Here is a 22,176-nt window from a genome sequence, read left to right on the forward strand (position 1 = left end):
TATGTGACTCGTTATGCAAATTTGTACTCCTGAACTTATTTAGGCTTGCCATAACAAAGGGGTTGAATACTTATTGACTTTTCATTTTTGATTAATTTGTGAATATTTTGAAAAACATAATTCCACTTTGACATGATGTGGTATTGTGTGTAGTCTAGTGACAAAGAAAGGCTGCAACACAACAAACAAGTGGGAAAAGTATAGGGCTTGCTGAAATGCATGTAATGACTGACAATATTCCAGAAATGAATGGCTATGACATCTAGACTACAGGGTGGGCAAAGTGTTTAATAATTTGGCTTCCTCGATTACTCTTTACAAATTGATCAATGCAGATAATTTGTTTGGCCACCAACCAAAACTTTGGCAGTAGCTAGGTTTCCATCTAATTGTCCCACCAGAGATGTGTTTCCATCAAACTGACATGTTGCGGATAAAAGGCTGTGTGTGATGACGTAGTGCACATAAAAATAACTTTTGCCATTAAATTCCAATGTACCAAATAAAAAATACAAGTTAAATGGGTTTCCATCGACTTTTCAACTCTACAGTACTGATGGTTTTGTCACAAAAACTGCTGCGTTATATAGCAAACTCTGGTCTTGGCACATGTGCTCCTCTAGCCAACAGCTTGCAGACACAGTACGGGTAGGCTACATGATGAGATTATTATGGATAAAGAGCGATATTATTTATATTTGTCAAAGGGCAGCCAAGCATTGATCATCATGTTACCAGAATAAGACCCTCGATATTTATTGGAAAGGAGCATCAAGCTCATCACCGTGCACTTTCACCCCCCTGTGAAGTTCATCATAACTTATTTCATCTGTAGACTAATAAACTGCATACTTTCCCGAGTTGTAGTGGGAGGACCGCACAACATATCATTGCGTGACTACAAGTTTCCTTCCATATGATGGTTAATATATCAATATTTGCGCATGAAGTCATTTCCACCACTATTTCTCGCATAAATAACTTTACAGACACAAAAGATCCCACCATGTCGAACGAACAAATTGTCTTTCGGCTTTTATAAAATTATACCAGCATTTCATGTTTCCATCAGCCCGGGTTGTGACTTTTTTCATGCATCGGGTAATTCATCCGCATGAATTGCTTGGATGGAAGCGTGGTTAGTGATAGCATTTCAATTGTGATGGTGAGTAAAATTCAATATTGGTGCATCATTTCTACTTAACACATCAAAGGGATGCAAAAGGCACTCATTTAGTGGAACGACCCAGTAACACAACATGTTAGCAGCACAAAACATGGTACAAACATTATTGGGCACAGACAACAGCACAAAGGGCAAGAAGGTAGAGACAACAACACATCACACAAAGCAGCCACAACTGTCAGTAAGAGTTTCCATGATTGAGCCTTTGAATGAAGAGATGGAGATAAAACTGTCCAGTTTGAGTGTTTTTTGCAGCTCGTTCCAGTCGCTAGCTGCAGCGAACTGAAAAGAGGAGCGACCCAGGGATGTGTGTGCTTTGGGGACCTTTAACAGAATGTGACAGGCAGAACGGGTGTTGTATGTTAAGTTCAATGCTCTCGTCAACTTTGCTTGTTTATTTGTCATATGCACATGAAAGACATGGAGTCACTACATGACTGATAATGTATCACGTTTGAAGTCATTTAAATTGTAGTGTTGTTGGTATGTAGTTAAGGCAGTTAAGAAGAGTGCATCGCCATTCTCATGGTTGTCGGAGAAGGTGCGTGTCTGTGTGTGTATGAGGAATGAAGCTGCCAACACCAGAGTAGCTAGATTTATTCATCCCATAATTCTGCCTGTCTGGGTTTCATTAGCTAGAGCTTGGATCTTAAACTATGCTCATCACCCAACCGGAGGTGTGGAAAACACTACATCACACTAAGCCATGTGTAATAACCCCTAAAATGTGTCTGGAAGGCATCTCCTGCAGGGGGCCTATCACACAATACCTACAGAGGGACCTATCATGCATCACCCTATCGGAGGCCTCGAAGTTGTTGCCGGGTAAACCGGGGTCATGCTGTCATCCTAACCGTCTGTGCTGACCTCAACACAACCCTTGGGACTTTCACCGATGTTATCGAATGACAAAATACACTTTGTTTTTCGAAGTAGGCACGTGTGTTCACTTTGGTGCTAAGATGGTAAATAACGGTTTCTATGTGTTTGTGAGTGTGTGTGTGTGTGTGTGTATGTGTGTGTGTGAGACCGTGTGTAATTATGGGTTTTGAAATAGCTCATATCTTGCAACAGAGTTTGTTTTTCAGTGATTAAGGATCGTTTACGTTTATTTAATAAATCTTTCGGAGTTGGCATTTGATTAAACAGCACAGATAGTTTGAAACTTATTCTAGGTATGGTTTGTAACAGTAGTCTGTGGGAACACCGGGATGACTAACAGATGCCTCCGGTACTTCTTTATCTGTGTCGTTCCCAATAAGCAGAAACCTGTGATCAGTTAAACATTTCCTTAGCCTAACCGTAACCACTATCAGGTAAAGCTAAATCTGACCTTAGATGATTACCTAGGGGAGATGTTAGACTTTACAGTAGCAGCTAAACAGACGTGTCCTGACGCATGTACAGTGCAGTGGAGCCATTAAGTTAAATGATTAGAATATGTAACATAATGCGTGTCGGCAGGCTTGGGGAAAAAGTTATTTGGTCTGACAGATACCACCTCTGATAGGGAATATGAAGTGAAGGGAGCCTGGAGGTTTGCGTGTGGTAGGTGGAAACAAATATAAGCCCCATGTTCATTCTTGTCACGTGAAATTTCACAAAACCATAATAAGGTCGACCATAGAATGTTCCATGTAAATCCTTATAAGAGATTACTGTACCTAAATAAGAATGTATAGGCCTACAGTACTGAAGGGGAAAAAGATAACTGGACTGCTGCATGTCTATGTATACAGAGAGATAAGAGGATGCTGGTTTTATTGTAAACATGATGTATATATGTTGGATGTAGGTGGAAAGCCGAAGCAGGAAAAGAAAATCTTTCCCAAAGTCAAAAAACAACAACATCTAGGGAAGAAAATGTTAGGACTGTTACAGTTCAGATGTAAGCGACCAGTATGTTGAAGGCAGATGTTAGTCAGAAGGCCCCCTGAGGACCTATAGGAGCTCTGCACCCTAGGCTGCCCTGGCTTTTGCCTGACTGTAAAAGGCTGTGTGTTGATTTAACTAGGGCTGAAGAGAGCGATTGTAACAGCGCTCCGAGCAGCATACGGTTTACCAAGACGCCAGGGATCTCCCCAAGTGACTTATAGAAGAGAGTTCAAACTGTCCAAGCATTGTAGGAAATATACTTTTAGCCAAAGGAACACACATGATTCTTGACATTTGAATCTTTTTTGTTTGTTTTGTTAACTTTTTTCTCTGCCCCCCCGATGCTATTCTTGCTTTCTGGGTGTCACGGTAATGCGAGACGACAATGTGAACTTTGGGCCAACGAATTGTGGCCCCGTTGTCTGACGTTGCTACTCTCAGGAGTCCATGCTAGTCTGTTCAGGAATACAGCTAGGTTTCTATCGCTACTTGTCATCGCTGCCTCCCGTCAAGACTAGGAGTGCGGGGGGACTGGGGGGGGGGGGATTCAGATAAAACGACTCCCACATCACACGGTGAACACAAAACATCCCACCCCTCTGCTACCCGAGACAGGAGATACCGCTGTACTCCTGTCAATTGGCACGGCTCGCAATTAGGATCAAATGGGCTATCTATGGAACATGTGACCAACCCCCTTGTCTATTTTTAACACAAGGGGGATGACAACATTGACACATTGAATCCCTAGAGAACAGAAACATGCACAGTATGCCATAGTTCCTGGGTACATCAAAGCCTTGGCTAACACTAGGTTATCGCATGCTATGTCTATCGCTATGGTATGTATGCTAAGCCTTGGCTAACGCTCGGCTATCGTATGCTATGTCTATCTCTATGGTATGTATGCTAAGCTGCATTGCATGCCTCGATAATGCACAGCAGGGCAGTTATTTTGCAGCCCATGTGCTATAGTGGTGCAGACATACTAGGGCCAAATGTTAGTCATCACCAAATCCCATAACCTCCTAATTCTCTCATTGTCCATCACCTTACCAAGAAGCTAGAAGTGAGGAATGCTATGGAGATGTATGTGTAGGTGTGCATGCATGCCTTCATAACATACCTAGCAGTTGCACTCCACGGGTCAACCCATAGACATCTATCAGTCCCCACAGCGGTTCTCCTGTTCTCACCCCACTGAAGAACAACATCGGGTTGGACTCATTGATTCTATAGAAGACCCGGCCCTTCTTGTCCACCCAGAAGGCGATGACGTTCCCTTCGTTGGCGAACTCCTCAGGTAAAGCCTTGGCCCAGAAGCCACTCTGGGAGACCAGGTCAGGACAGGCATACTTGGGCAGGCTGTCTGGGTTGATACGGGACGGGTCTTTAGCCGTGAAGCCCAGACGGAGAGCTCCGCTCCAGCAACACTGCTTCTTAGTGATCTGTGGAAGGAGGACAGACTATGATAGGTCGATGGTCTTACAGCAGTCTGTAGTAGCATAAGAGTGTAAGGAATAGGGTTGTACTTTATAAGGAAGTCAAAATGTTGCCTTGAAGTTTGAAGGTTCCCTTTGTGTATTGTTTGTCAATGAGATACCATTTTGTGACCTAGGCCTATGCAATGCTGACAGGTGGGCCAATTTGGTTTGTTGAGTGACTGGTTTGCTTAGTCTGCCTTGGTTGTATAACTGTACTTGGGTTTCCGTTAGTAAAATATGGTGGCAGACCTTTGACAGGCAGCATTTTAATTTACCGGACATTGCAGCATTTTAATTTACCGGACATTTAAGACATTTAACGGACCAATATGCATTGGGTGCGTAACCTGATTAAGGCGTCCACCCACAGCGACAGAAATCCCATTTAGATTGTGGTAATTCATCTCAACAGACCATGCAACTCTAGGATGCAATGGCGTGCGTCCTTCTTACAGAATTCCGATGCGCAATTTGAAAATAACTGCCACGTTTACTTTTCCTCAGCTAACAACAGGAGTAACGCTCATGCAACTGATCAGAATATTTAGCTTCAAATATTGATCCATGATTATTTCTTCACATTATAAGCGCTGCAATGCGCACAAGGCAGTAGGAAACGTGCAAATGTTCGTTTCATAATGCAATTAGCAGGAAAACACAGTTGTCAGAAGTGCACCGCACATGCGAGCGGTTTCACGAGACAGAGAAAAAAATATCCATTCGAAATTTTGGAGGGAGATAAAGATGCAACAACTAGCATGGGTTGTTAATATGACTAGGATTGTGCATTTGGCTCCTGGACAATGAAATAAAGTTGATTTGAAAACCAATACAACATGAGAGGAATAGGCTACTGGTTTCAATGGCATATGGAAGTCTTTATAAAATAATTGCCTGTAAGTTTGGTTGGATTTTGGCTAGGCTACGTCGAAGCCAGGTTAGACATGTCTCATAATATGTACTGTAGTAAAACGTTCAGGTTTCAAACAGTTAAGTATATGTTTTCAAAATTCATACTGCCTTCAGGTCATTGCAAAGTGGTGTGTGACACACTAATGCCTGCCTAGTTGCCTATGCACTTGAATGGCGAATGGGAAGCGCAAATCAATTACCAGTTGAGAAATAAAAATAGTAGCTCTTTTTAATCGTGGCCATCAAAACTGTTTTAACAGGCGATTGCATTAAGAATTGTTGCACAATGATTGTGCTTATGAAAGCACGTTTCACTCCAGCACCAACGGACCAGCTGTTTGATGAGCTGTAGCAGCAAATCTCACGCTACAGCGATTGGTATTTCAATCAATGAATAGGCTAAAATTCCCCCGGACATTTGGCCGGAGCCAAAAAATGTTTTAGCAGCATTTCTTTCTTTTCTTTTTACCGGTTAACGGAGACCCTGAACTGTACCTAAATCTTACTAATGTAAGACAAAAGCCTAAGTTGTCTTGAGGTTTAAGTGTACTTCAGAGCAGGAGTTCCCAAACTTTTTCACTCAGGCCCCCATTCCAGCATTGGGGAACATCACACGTTCCCCCCGTGAGCGAGCCAAGTCTATTTCTATAGGCACAAGCACTGTTCATGACACAAACTCTTCACACGCCTCTTGTTGGCGGAGAGAAAATATTGCAGGTTTAAAACGTATTTCCTGCAGTTCTACACATTTTGTCATGGGGTGAGGAGAGAATTGATCCATTTTAAAGATCGTTTTCTTGAAATTCTATTAAAAAAAAACGTTTAGGAACCACTGCTTTAGAGCACTTGGCTGAATGAACTGTTGTGCTTGCTGCTATTCACTCATCACTGTTTTACCAACACCCAGTAAAGCCACATCCACTTGCCCTGGCGCCATAAGCAGGTGTGTGTGTGTGTGTGTGTGTGTGTGTGTGTGTGTGTGTGTGTGTGTGTGTGTGTGTGTGTGTGTGTGTGTGTGTGCTTTGACTGTGTTGACATGCTGGCTTGTTAGATGGAAACCTGCTAAGCCTATTTGGGGAGACACAGGAACAGAAGAGGGAAGCAGCAGTAGACTGACAGAAGGATTTACCTGGACAAGCTCATAAGCTAGATGTGTGTGTGTGTGTGTGTGTGTGTGTGTGTGTGTGTGTGTGTGTGTGTGTGTGTGTGTGTGTGTGTGTGTGTGTGTGTGTGTGTGTGTGTGTGTGTGTGTGTGTGTGTGTGTGTGTTCGCATCACCACCCTGACTTGGTGTGTTTACATTATATATACCGTGCATACATCAGATACTGTACACATCAAAGCTAGTCTCACCTATTGTACAGATCCGTGTTAGTATCTCTCTCCATATCTTGCGTCATCTTTCGAGCCTTTGGTGTCAGCATCCCACCATGTACAGAACAACCTACAAAGTTCCCTACAACTGGGTGTTCTGGTGCCTCTCTGGCAGTTCAACATGTTGATTGGGGACCTTGCTGAGGAATGGGCTTTTTTTGTTCTTGAAAATGTTAATCAAATAAACAAATAAAATGAATCTACCGTTGTTAGAATACTTTGAATACTGTAAATAAACCTCCTTGGGTGTGGTGTTGTGTCCATCTAAATCTCTACATACCTTGATCCGGACCTGCTCATACAACGCTACGGGTCTGTTGCTGAAGGTGATGGCGTTACAGAAGCTGGCCTGCCTCTTGACGGTCCTTTGGGCCAGGTCCATGGCGATCTGGGAGCCCTTGGTGTTCGGGTGGAAGAGCAAGGGACTTATGGCCAGGCCTCTCCTCTGGCCCCCGCCCACAACGCCACACTGCTGGATGGGCAGGCAGCGCTTGGGCTTATGGTGGCATCGGTGGGTGGTGGAGGGGAACGGACCGCCCAGAGAGTCTGATGGATAGACAGAGGGGTGCCATCAGAATGATATTCGTACACTTCTAATCCTTTATACAGTATGTGTTTGTGTTCTATGTTGTTATGAGTCTTGTACTGTATGTACCACTCATCACCACACATGAAGTTCCCTACCAGGAAATATATAGGATTAAATCTAAATAGAGAATTTAGTCCATTAGCGCCTCACTAGGATCATCTGCACAGGAAAGCTTCAATATGAGTGTGTGCCTGAGTCCTGAGTACTGCTAATGAACAAGATGCAGAGTGAATGAATGTGTTTACCAATGACTCAGGGAGCAGGTGAAGGTTCTACAAATCTGTCCCCAGTCACCTACTACACTGCAGCAGCCAGACCTGCTCTCAAAGACACACATCTCATTTCAATGTCATGCCTCCTTCCACCGTTCCGGCCATAATGTGAGACCTTTATCATGTCATGTGAATGGGACATTTGCCTGTTTTCCCCCATGAAATTCCCTCCCAGAAAAGACAAGTTATTTGAATGTAATTGAATATAAATACAATCATTAGAACAGGTGTAGTTTTTGTTCGGCTTTAGCTGAAGTTGGATGATTGTCACATATTAGGATGTGTAAATTGCCCCACGATGCTGATCTCAGCACAACGTCATGTTTCCCCACGTTTATGGCAAAAGGTTAGGATTTAGGGAGGCTATAGCTGATCCCAGATCTGTGCCTATGGGGACCGTCTATGGATTTCTAGGCCTCTTCCTACTAGTTTACCTCTTACTACAATCTGACTTGTTTGATTCACATAAACAGCAGTTGCTCAGTAATCATGTTGGTCCCCCAGCCAAAACCAATTGTCCATGCTGTTGTTTGACGTTTTACCATGTTTGAGTAGGAAATGACATTTTCCTCCCTGTTCATTGCTTTGTGCCTGACCTTCTGACCTTAGCACTGGCAAATGAAGTTAGTGGTTGATGTGTACCATCTCTGACCCAACATTATCATCCTGTTGTGAGTATTGATGCCAAGGCTGAGTCAGTGACTACGTGGCATTTTCAGTTAGGATTAAGCATCATTACTGTACAGTGTAGAATATAATACAATACTATTATAGTATCCATGTTTATAGTATAAACCACATGTAAATGTACTTTGAGTTTAATTGAATATTATTTATTGATATAAGGAGAGCGTGTCCAATAACCTCATATTGTCTCGGGAAAATGCATACAGTTCATCATATGACTCATATAAACAAGTACAGGGAAGTACAAACGGACAGGAAACGACAAACTACATGATTTAATCTAGTAATGGAATCCAAATAGATATTCTAGCGCATCATTAGGAAGTGCAATACTAGGAAAGCTCCAGTATGGTACAATATATCATATGACTCGTATAAACCAACTCAGGGACGCACAAACTACATGATTTGATTACTATCTAGAAATATAATGTAGATAGAGAACCTAGTGCATCAGGAACAAACCATAGGATTTCACTTCTATCTAGTACAGCTACAACTGTTATAACACATCAGCAGGATCTGCAATGGAAAGCTTCAGGATTATCATGACTATTAGGAATTACATCTAGATAGGTAATTTAGTCCATTAGCGCCTCACTAGGACCATCTGCACAGGAAAGCTTCAATATGAGTGTGTGCCTGAGTCCTGAGTACTGCTAATGAACAAGATGCAGAGTGAATGAATGTGTTTACCAATGACTCAGGAAGCAGGTGGAGGTTCTACAAATCTGTCCCCAGTCACCTACTACACTGCAGCAGCCAGACATGCTCTACCAACTGAGCCACACGGGACCACAGTCACCTACTACACTGCAGCAGCCAGACATGCTCTACCAACTGAGCCACACGGGACCCCAGTCACCTACTACACTGCAGCAGCCAGACATGCTCTCAAAGACACACATCTCGTTTCAATGTCATGCCTCCTTCAACTGTTCTGGCTATAATGTGAGGCCTACACTGAGTGTACAAAAATTTAGGAACACCTTCCTACTATTGAGTTGCACCCCCTTTTGCCCCCAGAACAGCCTCAATTCATCAGGGCATTGACTCTATAAGGTGTCAAAAGCGTTCCACAGGGATGCTGGCCCATGTTGACTCCGATGCTTCCCAAAGTTGTGTCAAATTGGCTGGATGTCCATTGACCATTTTTGATACACACAGAAAACTGTTGAGTGTGAAAAACCCAGCAGTGTTGCAGTTCTTGACACAAACTGGTGCGCCTGGTACCTACTACCACACCCCGTTCAAAGGCACTTAAATATTTTGTCTTGCCCATTCACCCTCTGAATGGCACACATACACAATTCATGTCTCAATTGTCTCAAGACATAAAGATCCTTCGCCCAGTACATCACTGGGGCCAAGCTTCCTGTCATCCAGAACCTCTATACCAGGTGGTGTCAGAGGAAGGCCCTAAAAATTGTCAAAGACTCCAGCCACCCTAGTCATAGACTGTTCTCTCTGCTACCGCACGGCAAGCGGTACTGGAGCGCCAAGTCTAGAGGCTTTTAAGCAGCTTCTACCCCCAAGACATAAGACTCCTGAACATCTAGTCAAATGGCTGCCTAGACTATTTGCAGTGCCCCCCCTCACCCCCTCTTTACACCACTGCTACTCTCAGTTGTCATCTATAAATAGTCACTTTAATAACTCTACCTACATGTACATACTACCTCAACTAACCGGTGCCCCCGCACATTGACTCTGTATCGGTACCCCCCATATATAGTCTCGCTATTGTTATTTTACTGCTGCTCTTTAATTACTTGTTACTTTTATCTCTTATTCTTATACGTATTTTTGGCAAACTGAATGCATGTCACTAATAAAATTGTATTTGATTTAATAAGTGAGATCAATAAGGGATCATAGCATTCAAATGGATTCACCAGGTTAGTTTATGTCATGGAAAGAGCAGGTGTTCCTAATGTTTTGTAGACGCAGTGTAGACGCAGTGTATATACTGTCATGTGACTGGGATATTAGCCTGTTGTGCCATTTCAATTAGCTAACTGTGTTTTGGTTCTATTCTATATTCAAATCAGGGCCTCTTGGTTGTCCTCACCAAATTGTACAAATCACAATAACCCAGCTCTTCTACTTTTTACCATTGATAACCTCAACAAAGACTGCAAAAGCAACTGAGGGTCTGGGAATCACTGATAAGGCCTGTATACAGCATTCTATATAACAGCTAGTCTATGTCCCAAATGGCACCCTATTCCCTACACAGTGCATTACTTTCAACCAGAGCCCTATAGGGTACGGCCAAAATGAGTGCACTAAAAGGGAAATAGGGTGCCATTTGGGAGGAAGACACTACTTTATCAATAGATACCCACTCCCAGTGTGTAGCCTATACAATCACTTACTCACTCAGGCCCCATAATCAAGCATCATGTCCTTTGTCTTGGCATTGGGGCAAAGGGAGAGCATTCATTGAATGGGGCGAACATGGTCGCAGCAGATTGGACAGTGTGTGTGTGTGTACAGTATGTGTGTGTGTCAGGCCAGATTGAACTGAATGCATTAGCGACAACTAGCGAAAGGAGAGCCGCAGCTGTTGGTTGAGGGAAACAGGGGTTAAGTGTGAATTCACGTTCCTTAGCAACCCTCAATCCCTGCGTCAAAGGCTAGATTTGCGGGAACGGCTCAGGCTTGATACGGACAGATGCTATTTGTTTGCTAGCAGAGAACACATGAATGATATTTGCATTTTAGTGCTACGGTTAATCAGGACAGCATTGTCGGCTACAGTAGGATCACTAATATTTCCAAACTCATCTCGGCCTATCTGACTGAAAGTCGTTTTTCCATGAAGGATTGCTCTGTTTTATGCTTATTGAAAGGCTGTCTGTAAATGCTTTGGAGCTATACCTACAGGTATAGGATATTAATTTGACCAGTTTCTAATGCAGGTTGACGTTTCTTGTCATGAGTCTTGTCCTGGAGGCAGAACTGAGCGATTTCCCTTTAAATAGCCCAGCGGTTAGCTTTTTGGTCTTATTTTAAAGGGCCACTCCAGTCTCCTTTTCACTTCATTCAACACCTGATTTCCTTAACAAAAGGCACATCTCAATAGGTGGTCCAGGTAGGTCATGATAGAGCACAAGTGGGGGGGTGGGCCTTTCCTACTTTGTTCTCTATTGCTCCTCTATTGTTCCTCAAGCAAGGGGGAGGCCGATGACATCACAGATTCCCATCAGACCAACTCCTAGAATGCCCTACTCCTTGAAGTTTTCAGTTGTGTCAACAAAAAAAAAACTATTTTGCTCAGAAATATATATATATTTACCCTTTACTGTCTGTACTTTACTGTATTCATACTTGGGATATTGCTTTTCAACAGTAAAAGTTCAAACCATTGCTGAAGGACATTTTTAAGGTTAGGGTTAGGCATTAGAGGCAGTTTGAATGATGAGCGATGTTTGAACTTTTACTGTTGAAAAGCAATATCCCAAGTAGAAATACAGGAGCAGTGTGGTTTTATGACTTTATAGCTGTGCCAGCTAGTGACCACTCCGCAGAGCTGCCTCCAGAAGAATATTCATGATGAAAAATGCTAACCTGCGCTTCGCACCGCAGAAAATAATCCTGCAGCAACAGGAAATATGAATTATTATGTGGATTATAATGAATGGATATTTTCTTTATAGGGGTTGATGCATTTTACATTACGGCAACTCAAGATAGAAATGTAAAAGTGGAAATTACAAACTTTAGAAGCCTTTTTAAACTTGAATACACTGAAAGCTTCCATTTCCTGCTGTACAGGAAAATTATCATTAACAAAAGAGTGATCAAATTAAGATCCTACGTCTGTACCATCAGAGGGATGTTATTCAGAATGACCAACCTTCCCAGAGTATTCCACTTCTAATTCTCCATAGGTGGGCTCCCGAGTGGAGCAGCGGTCTAAGGCACTGCATCTCAGTGCTATCTTAACTGGCTTGCCTAGTTAAATAAATAAAAAATTCCCAATGCCTACAATTTGACCTCAAGTAACATCTGTGGAAGGATGTAAGCATATTGGGTGACGAAGCCGATGATTACGAAGCTCCAAGTCCGGTCATGTGTAACAGGTCCTTCCACCTCATACATACATACTGTTGATAGGGTTTTACATGCCTAATTTCTGAGAGTGTAGATTTAGAGTTGAGGGTACAATTCCAACAGTATAATAGTGAGATGAAAAAGCCCAATTATGGTAATTGTTTCGGTGATGTTCTGTGTGTGCACATAGTTCACACATGGAGCCACTCTCTTATTCAAGCTCTGCATTGAAACATTGTTTATAATGATGAATACCTCATTTTGATTCCATTAGCCAAAGATGATTAATTGGCTGTTAGCGAGCTATTTTTCGAAGGCGAAAAGCGAGCTAAGAGCCTAAGTTAAGTGTCCAATTTGATTGATTTCTTTCTGTACACAAAAGAGGTAACTCTATGAATCAGGTAGCGTGGAATGCAAGACACAAGGGGTATTTACATTTTTTTTTAAAGTTATTTGTCACATGCTTCGTAAACTAACAGTGAAATGCTTACTTACGGGCCCTTCCCAACAATGCAGAGAAAGAAAATAGAAAAATAATAGAAAGTAATAGCACGTAATAACAAATACACACTGAGTAACGGTAACTTGGCAATATATACGGGGTACCAGTACTGAGTCAATGTGCAGGGATACGAGGTAATTGAGGGAGATACTGTGTGTACATATACAGTGCATTTGGAAAGTATCCAGACCCCTTGACTTTTCCCACATTTTGTTACGTTACAGCCTTATTCTAAAATGTAGTAAATAATTTCCCCCCCCTCATCAATCTATGACAAAGTAAAAACAGGTTTTAGACATTGTTACAAATGTATTAGCAATTTAAAAAAAAATGAAATATTACATTTACACAAGTATTCAGACTCTTTACTCAGTACTTTGTTGAAGCACCTTTGGCAGCGATTACAGTCTTGAGTCTTCTTGGGTATGACGCTACAAGCTTGGCACGCCTGTATTTGTGGAGTTTCTCCAATTCTTATCTACAGGTCCTCTCAAGCTCTGTCAGGTTGGATGGGGAGCGTCACTGCAGAGCTATTTCCAGGTCTCTCCAGAGATGTTCGATCGGGTTAAAGTCCAGGCTCTGGCTGGGCCACTCAAGGACATTCAGAGACTTGTCCTGAAGCCACTCCTGTGTTGTCTTGGCTGTGTGCTTAGGGTTGTTGTCCTGTTGGAAGGTGACCCTTCCACCCAGTCTGAGGGTCTGAATGCTCTGGAGCAGGTTCCAATCAAGGATCTCTCTGTACTTGGCTCGGTTCATCTTTCCCTCGATCCTGACTAGTCTCCCAGTCCCTGCCGCTGAAAAACATCCCCACAGCATGATGCTGCCACCAGGCTTCACCGTAGGGATGGTGCTAGGTTATCCTCCAGATGTGACGCTTGGCATTCAGGCCACAGAGTTCAATCTTGGTTTCATCAGATCAGAGAATCTTGTTTCTCGTGGTCTGAGAGTCCTTAAGGGGCATTTTGGCAAACTCCAAGCGAGCTGGCGTGCCTTTTACTGAGGAGTGGCTTCAGTCTGGCCACTCTATCATAAAGGCCTGATTGGTGGAGTGCTGCAGAGAGGGTTGTCCTTCTGGAAGGTTCTCCCATCTCCACAGAAGAACTCCAGAGCTCTGTCAGAGTGACCATTGGGTTCTTGGTCACCTCCCTGACCAAGGCCCTTCTCCCCTGATTGCTCAGTTTGGCCTGGCGGCCAACTCTAGGAAGAGTCTTGGTGGTTCCAAACTTCTTCCATTTAAGAATGATGAAGGCCACTCTGTTCTTGGGGATGTTCAATGCTGCAGAAATGTTTTGGTACCCTTCCCCAGATCTGTGCCTTGACACAATCCTGTCATGGAGCTCTACGGACAATTCCTTCAACCTCATGGCTTGGTTTTTGCTTTGACATGCACTGTCAACATTGGGACCTTATATAGACAGGTGTGTGCCTTTCCAAATCATGTCCTATCAATTGAATTTACCACAGGTGGACTCCAATCAAGTTGTACAAACATCTCAAGGATGATCAATGGAAACAGGATGCACCTGAGCTCAATTTCGAGTCTCATAACAAAGGGTCTGAATACTTATGTAAATAAGGTATTTATGTTTCTTATTTTTAATACATTTGCAAACATTTCTACAAACCAGTTTTCGTTTTGTCATTATGGGGTATTGAGTGTAGATTTAGAATGAAAAAAATGAATTTAATCCATTTTAGAATAAGGATGTAACTTAAAACTTAAAACTTAAAAGTCAAGGGGTGTGAATACTTTCCAAATGCACTGTAGGTAGGGATAAGGTGCTCCTAACAGATCGTGTAGTTGCTCCAGCAAGGTGTCCAAAGTTGGTGTCTGTCACACACACAAACCCACGCATTCACACACGCACACACACACACACACACACACACACACACACACACACACACACATACACACACACACAGACACTGTGGCCATCATGGCTTTAAAATGGCTCTACTTAACCTACTAGTCCGGAAGCTGCCTCCCATAACACAGCAACATCCTCATTAGTGTGTACGTGTGTGTGTGCATGTCTGTGTCCATTTAAAATCCTTACATGACTGTTCTTGTTATGCTGGTGAATGAGGACCCAAAAGCGACGTAATAGAAACAGAGTCTTTATTCCAGTATTAAACAAACAATGATTCTCCTGGATATTATCAAAGGTAAATCCAAAACAGGAAACTGAAATCCTCTCGTCAGTAGAGAGGAACGACTGGAGACGCGACCACAGACTGCAGGTCGCTTCAGGAAGGCACAGGCCGTAGCTGACATAGACACCTGCTCACACGCAGCATCTGAAGAAGGCAAAAACACGACAGGGCGGAACAAGGACACAGAACAGCAAACATCAAACAAGAATCCGACAAGGACAGAAGCGGAAAACAGAGGAAGAAATAGGGACTCTAATCAGAGGGCAAAATAGGGGACAGGTGTGAAAGAGTAAATGAGGTCGTTAGGAGAATGAGAAACAGCTGGGAGCAGGAACGGAACGATAGAGAGAGAGAGCGAGAGAGGGAGAGAGGGAGGGGGAGAGAGAGGGATAGAAAGAGGGAAAGAACCTAATAAGACCAGCAGATGGAAGCACAGGGACAAGACATGATGATCAAAGACAAAACATGACAGTACCCCCCCACTCACCGAGCGCCTCCTGGCGCACTCGAGGAGGAACCCTGGCGGCAACGAAGGAAATCATCAATCAACGAACGGTCCAGCACGTCCCGAGATGGAACCCAACTCCTCTCCTCAGGACCGTAACCCTCCCAATCCACTAAGTACTGGTGACCACGTCCCCGAGAACGCATGTCCATGATCCTCCGTACCTTGTAAATAGGTGCGCCCTCGACAAGGACGGGGGGGGGGGGAGGGAAGACGAACGGGGGCGCGAAGAAAAGGCTTGACACAGGAGACATGGAAGACAGGGTGGACGCGACGAAGATGTCGCGGAAGAAGCAGTCGCACAGCGACAGGATTGACGACCTGAGAGACACGGAACGGACCAATGAACCGCGGAGTCAACTTGCGAGAAGCTGTCGTAAGGGGAAGGTTACGAGTGGAAAGCCACACTCTCTGACCGCGACAATACCTAGGACTCTTAATCCTACGTTTATTGGCGGCTCTCACAGTCTGCGCCCTGTAACGGCAAAGTGCAGACCTGACCCTCCTCCAGGTGCGCTCACAACGTTGGACAAAAGCCTGAGCGGAGGGAACGCTGGACTCGGCGAGCTGGGACGAGAACAGAGGAGGCTGGTACCCAAGACTACTCTGAAACGGAGATAGCCCGGTAGCAGACGAAGGAAGCGAGTTGTGAGCGTACTCAGCCCAGGGGAGCTGTTCTGCCCAAGACGCAGGGTTTCGAAACGAAAGGCTGCGTAATATGCGACCAATCGACTGATTGGCCCTTTCTGCTTGACCGTTAGACTGGGGATGAAACCCGGAAGAGAGACTGACGGAAGCACCAATCAAACGACAGAACTCCCTCCAAAACTGTGACGTGAATTGCGGGCCTCTGTCTGAAACGGCGTCTAACGGGAGGCCATGAATTCTGAACACATTCTCAATGATGATTTGTGCCGTCTCCTTAGCGGAAGGAAGCTTAGCGAGGGGAATGAAATGAGCCGCCTTAGAGAACCTATCGATAACCGTAAGAATCACTGTCTTCCCCGCAGACGAAGGCAGACCGGTAATAAAGTCTAAGGCGATGTGAGACCATGGTCGAGAAGGAATGGGAAGCGGTCTGAGACGACCGGCAGGAGGAGAGTTACCTGACTTAGTCTGCGCGCAGTCCGAACAAGCAGCCACGAAACGGCGCGTGTCCCGCTCCTGAGTAGGCCACCAAAACCGCTGGCGAATAGAAGCAAGCGTACCCCGAACGCCGGGGTGGCCAGCTAACTTGGCAGAATGAGCCCACTGAAGAACAGCCAGACGAGTAGAGACAGGAACGAACAGAAGGTTACTAGGACAAGCGCGCGGCGACGCAGTGTGAGTGAGTGCTTGCTTTACCTGTCTCTCAATTCCCCAGACAGTCAACCCGACAACACGCCCTTCAGGGAGAATCCCCTCGGGGTCGGTAGAAGCCACAGAAGAACTAAAGAGACGAGATAAGGCATCAGGCTTGGTGTTCTTATTTCCCGGGCGATAGGAAATCACGAACTCGAAACGAGCGAAAAACAACGCCCAACGAGCTTGACGTGCATTAAGTCGTTTGGCAGAACGGATGTACTCAAGGTTCTTATGGTCAGTCCAAACGACAAAAGGGACGGTCGCCCCCTCCAACCACTGTCGCCATTCGCCTATGGCTAAGCGGATGGCGAGCAGTTCGCGGTTACCCACATCATAGTTGCGTTCCGATGGCGACAGGCGATGAGAAAAGTAAGCGCAAGGATGGACCTTATCGTCAGAATGGAAGCGCTGGGACAGAATGGCTCCCACGCCCACCTCTGAAGCGTCAACCTCTACAATGAATTGTTTAGTGACGTCAGGAGTAACAAGGATAGGGGCGGATGTAAAACGCTTCTTGAGGAGATCAAAAGCTCCCTGGGCGGAACCGGACCACTTAAAGCAAGTCTTGACAGAAGTCAGAGCTGTGAGAGGGGCAGCCACTTGACCGAAATTACGAATGAAACGCCGATAGAAATTAGCGAAACCGAGAAAGCGCTGCAACTCGACACGTGACTTAGGAACGGGCCAATCGCTGACAGCCTGGACCTTAGCGGGATCCATCTGAATGCCTTCAGCGGAAATAACAGAACCGAGAAATGTGACAGAGGAGACATGAAAGGCGCACTTCTCAGCCTTCACGTAGAGACAATTCTCTAAAAGGCGCTGGAGTACACGTCGAACGTGCTGAACATGAATCTCGAGTGACGGTGAAAAAATCAGGATATCGTCAAGGTAAACGAAAACAAAGATGTTCAGCATGTCTCTCAGTACATCATTAACTAATGCCTGAAAGACAGCTGGAGCATTAGCGAGACCGAACGGCAGAACCCGGTATTCAAAATGCCCTAACGGAGTGTTAAACGCCGTTTTCCACTCGTCCCCCTCTCTGATGCGTACGAGATGGTAAGCGTTACGAAGGTCCAACTTAGTAAAGCACCTGGCTCCCTGCAGAATCTCGAAGGCTGACGACATAAGGGGAAGCGGATAACGATTCTTAACCGTTATGTCATTCAGCCCTCGATAATCCACGCAGGGGCGCAGAGTACCGTCCTTCTTCTTAACAAAGAAAAACCCCGCTCCGGCGGGAGAGGAAGAAGGCACCACGGTACCGGCGTCGAGAGAAACAGACAGATAATCCTCGAGAGCCTTACGTTCGGGAGCCGACAGAGAGTATAGTCTACCCCGAGGGGGAGTGGTCCCCGGAAGGAGATCAATACAACAATCATACGACCGGTGAGGAGGAAGAGAGTTGGCTCTGGACCGACTGAAGACCGTGCGTAGATCATGATATTCCTCCGGCACTCCTGTCAAATCACCAGGTTCCTCCTGAGTAGAGGGGACAGAAGAAACAGGAGGGATAGCAGACATTAAACACTTCACATGACAAGAAACGTTCCAGGATAGGATAGAATTACTAGACCAATTAATAGAAGGATTATGACATACTAGCCAGGGATGACCCAAAACAACAGGTGTAAAAGGTGAACGAAAAATCAAAAAGGAAATGGTCTCACTGTGGTTACCAGATACTGTGAGGGTTAAAGGTAGTGTCTCACATCTGATACTGGGGAGAAGACTACCATCTAAGGCGAACATGGGCGTGGGCTTCCCTAACTGTCTGAGAGGAATGTCATGTTTCCGAGCCCATGCTTCGTCCATAAAACAACCCTCAGCCCCAGAGTCTATCAAAGCACTGCAGGAAGCAGCCGAACCGGTCCAGCGTAGATGGACCGACAAGGTAGTACAGGATCTTGATGGAGAGACTTGAGTAGTAGCGCTCACCAGTAGCCCTCCGCTTACTGATGAGCTCTGGCTTTTACTGGACATGACATGACAAAATGTCCAGCAGAACCGCAATAGAGGCAAAGGCGGTTGGTGATTCTCCGTTCCCTCTCCTTAGTCGAGATGCGAATACCTCCCAGCTGCATGGGCTCAGTCTCTGAGCCGGTGGGAGGAGATGGTTGAGATGCGGAGAGGGGAAGCACCGTTAACGCGAGCTCTCTTCCACGAGCTCGGTGACGAAGATCTATCCGTCGTTCTATGCGGATGGCGAGTGCATTCAAAGAGTCCACGCTGGAAGGAACCTCCCGGGAGAGAATCTCATCCTTAACCTCAGCGTGAAGTCCCTCCAGAAAACGAGCGAGCAACGCCGGCTCGTTCCAGTCACTGGAGGCAGCAAGAGTGCGAAACTCTATAGAGTAATCCGTTATGGATCGATCACCTTGACATAGGGAAGCCAGGGCCCTGGAAGCCTCCTTCCCAAAAACTGAACGATCAAAAACCCGTATCATCTCCTCTTTAAAGTTCTGATAATCGTTAGAACACTCAGCCCTTGCCTCCCAGATAGCTGTGCCCCACTCCCGAGCCCGACCAGTAAGGAGTGATATGACGTAAGCGATCCGAGCTCTCTCTCTTGAGTACGTGTTGGGCTGGAGAGAGAACACAATATCACACTGGGTGAGAAAGGAGCGACACTCAGTGGGCTGCCCAGAGTAACATGGTGGGTTATTAACCCTAGGTTCCGGAGACTCGGAAGACCAGGAAGTAGCTGGTGGCACGAGACGAAGACTCTGAAACTGTCCAGAGAGATCGGAGACCTGAGCGGCCAGGGTCTCAACGGCATGACGAGCAGCAAACAATTCCTGCTCGTGTCTGCCGAGCATTGCTCCCTGGAACTCGACGGCAGTGTTGAGAGAATCCATAGTCGCTGGGTCCATCTTGGTCGGATTCTTCTGTTATGCTGGTGAATGAGGACCCAAAAGCGACGTAATAGAAACAGAGTCTTTATTCCAGTATTAAACAAACAATGATTCTCCTGGATATTATCAAAGGTAAATCCAAAACAGGAAACTGAAATCCTCTCGTCAGTAGAGAGGAACGACTGGAGACGCGACCACAGACTGCAGGTCGCTTCAGGAAGGCACAGGCCGTAGCTGACATAGACACCTGCTCACACGCAGCATCTGAAGAAGGCAAAAACACGACAGGGCGGAACAAGGACACAGAACAGCAAACATCAAACAAGAATCCGACAAGGACAGAAGCGGAAAACAGAGGAAGAAATAGGGACTCTAATCAGAGGGCAAAATAGGGGACAGGTGTGAAAGAGTAAATGAGGTCGTTAGGAGAATGAGAAACAGCTGGGAGCAGGAACGGAACGATAGAGAGAGAGAGCGAGAGAGGGAGAGAGGGAGGGGGAGAGAGAGGGATAGAAAGAGGGAAAGAACCTAATAAGACCAGCAGATGGAAGCACAGGGACAAGACATGATGATCAAAGACAAAACATGACAGTTCTCTCCCTCTCTCCCAAAGGTCAAGGATGTCTCTTTATGGATAAACACTGTGCATACTGTAGTTCTCCTTCCGTAGCCTGGAGAAGTGTGTGTGTGTGTGTGCACGCACGCGTGTGCGTGAGGACTTATTTCGCTAATGACCTCACAGTAATGACAAGTCTAATCCCTGTCGGAACACACACGGCTTCTGTGTGACTAAGACTTGTCATCCTTCAATGAACATCTTTGTAAAAGTGTAAACTAATCTTCCTGCTTTAGTTGTATAACTAGACTGAGTGGGCTGGGTCTCAATTGACAGCCTATTCCCTATTTAGTGCATGTACTGTATATATCTATGTAGGGAATAGGGTGCCACGACACATCCTTGGCGCAGTGTGAGGGAATGTAATTCTTATCTACATACTGCACGGGTTAGTGACATTATAATGGCATATCATGTGAATAGTGTTCCATCAGTTGGGATAAATATTCAAATATTTGTTCAGGAGAACAAACTGATGTTGGAGTAATGACTTCCTGGTTGTATCTTAGCACCGGGCACTTTCAGTTATAACTGTCATTCATATAATAGCACTTGAGTCCTCATCATGGTATTGTCCACATAAAACAGAATTTGTCATCATAATACTATTGTCCTCCTAATACACATGGTACTAGTCATCATAATACTATCGTCTTCTAGGCTTGGGCGGTATACCATACATCGTATACTGGGGTATTTGGAAATAGCCACGGGATAGTTTTTCAATACCGTCAATACCATTGAAACTATTTAGTTTACGTTTTTCATAGTACATGGCCTCACACATGAATCCAAATAAAAATATTTGTAGCTACTTTTCAAGTAAATACCTGCAGTCAACTTGTGCAATACGTTAGAAGACAAAGCAGATCACGTTCTTCATTTTACCTGTCACATCAGTTTTGTCTGAAAGTCGTTTTCATTGCAAGTACCAGCGTACTGTTAGCTAGCTAGCATATGCTAGCTGGCTGGCTTGCTAGCTAATGCTACGTGCATGAGCTGTTTAGTAATATTATTTGTATCTTTGAAAGTTATATGCATTGCTAGTTATAGCCTAATGTTAGCTAGCTAGCTAACATTGAACCTAGTTGGTTAACTTTAGCTACCTGCAGATTTATGCATGGTGCATGATAGTATGGGTTGGGATTATGGGTCTAAAAAAAAGACTCCACTATGCAAGTAACCAATTCACTGTACCGTTTACACCTTCTGCATCCTCTGTATGTGACAAATACACTTTCATTGTACTTGATATAGTGTGTGTTTACCAGAGACGGTAATGTGAGGAAGAACACCAAAGTCAGATTAGGATATAGACCAAGGATTAGATAAAGTGTATTTTTACTAGTACTTTTTGCTACTACTTTCACCACTTTTAGTCTTAATCTTTGGTTGTTTACTACACTAGCTTATACACTCTGTTTAGTACATGGCCTCACAAGTGAATCCTTAAAGACATGGGAGGGGCTAAGGCTTAAGAGGGTGTGAACGATGCTAAATTGGTGTAGATAAAGAAAAGCTCTCCAGTAGGTGTACCAACCCATTCAAGGGCCATTTTCTCAAAAGTGGGTTTACAAGTTTATCAACTTTCAAAGAATAATTAATTTCCCATTGTTCCCCAACTGCAGTGTATGATATACAATTGTCTAGCTCTGAGTCTCTACTTTTATAAAATTCTAGCTCTGAGTCTCTACTTTTATCAATGTAAAAAACACAATTTCAAATTTTGCTACATAGGACCGAATCAAGGTGGTGGG

At 44.6% G+C, this 22,176-nt stretch overlaps 1 protein-coding gene across 1 annotated transcript in view; it reads right to left on the bottom strand.

The window, feature by feature from the left end:
- Positions 1-22,176, bottom strand: part of LOC120032674 (E3 ubiquitin-protein ligase NEURL1-like) — a 99,895-nt gene that overhangs the window by 47,278 nt on the left and 30,441 nt on the right. Inside the window, exons 2-3 of the mRNA XM_038978872.1 lie at positions 7,111-7,376; positions 4,188-4,509 (exon numbers count right to left, since the gene is read on the bottom strand). Of these exons, the coding sequence (XP_038834800.1) occupies positions 4,188-4,509; positions 7,111-7,376 (588 nt within the window). The remainder of the gene's footprint in view (positions 1-4,187; positions 4,510-7,110; positions 7,377-22,176) is intronic.

This window comes from Salvelinus namaycush, chromosome 39 (assembly GCF_016432855.1).
Source record: "Salvelinus namaycush isolate Seneca chromosome 39, SaNama_1.0, whole genome shotgun sequence".
NCBI classification, from domain to species: domain Eukaryota; kingdom Metazoa; phylum Chordata; class Actinopteri; order Salmoniformes; family Salmonidae; genus Salvelinus; species Salvelinus namaycush.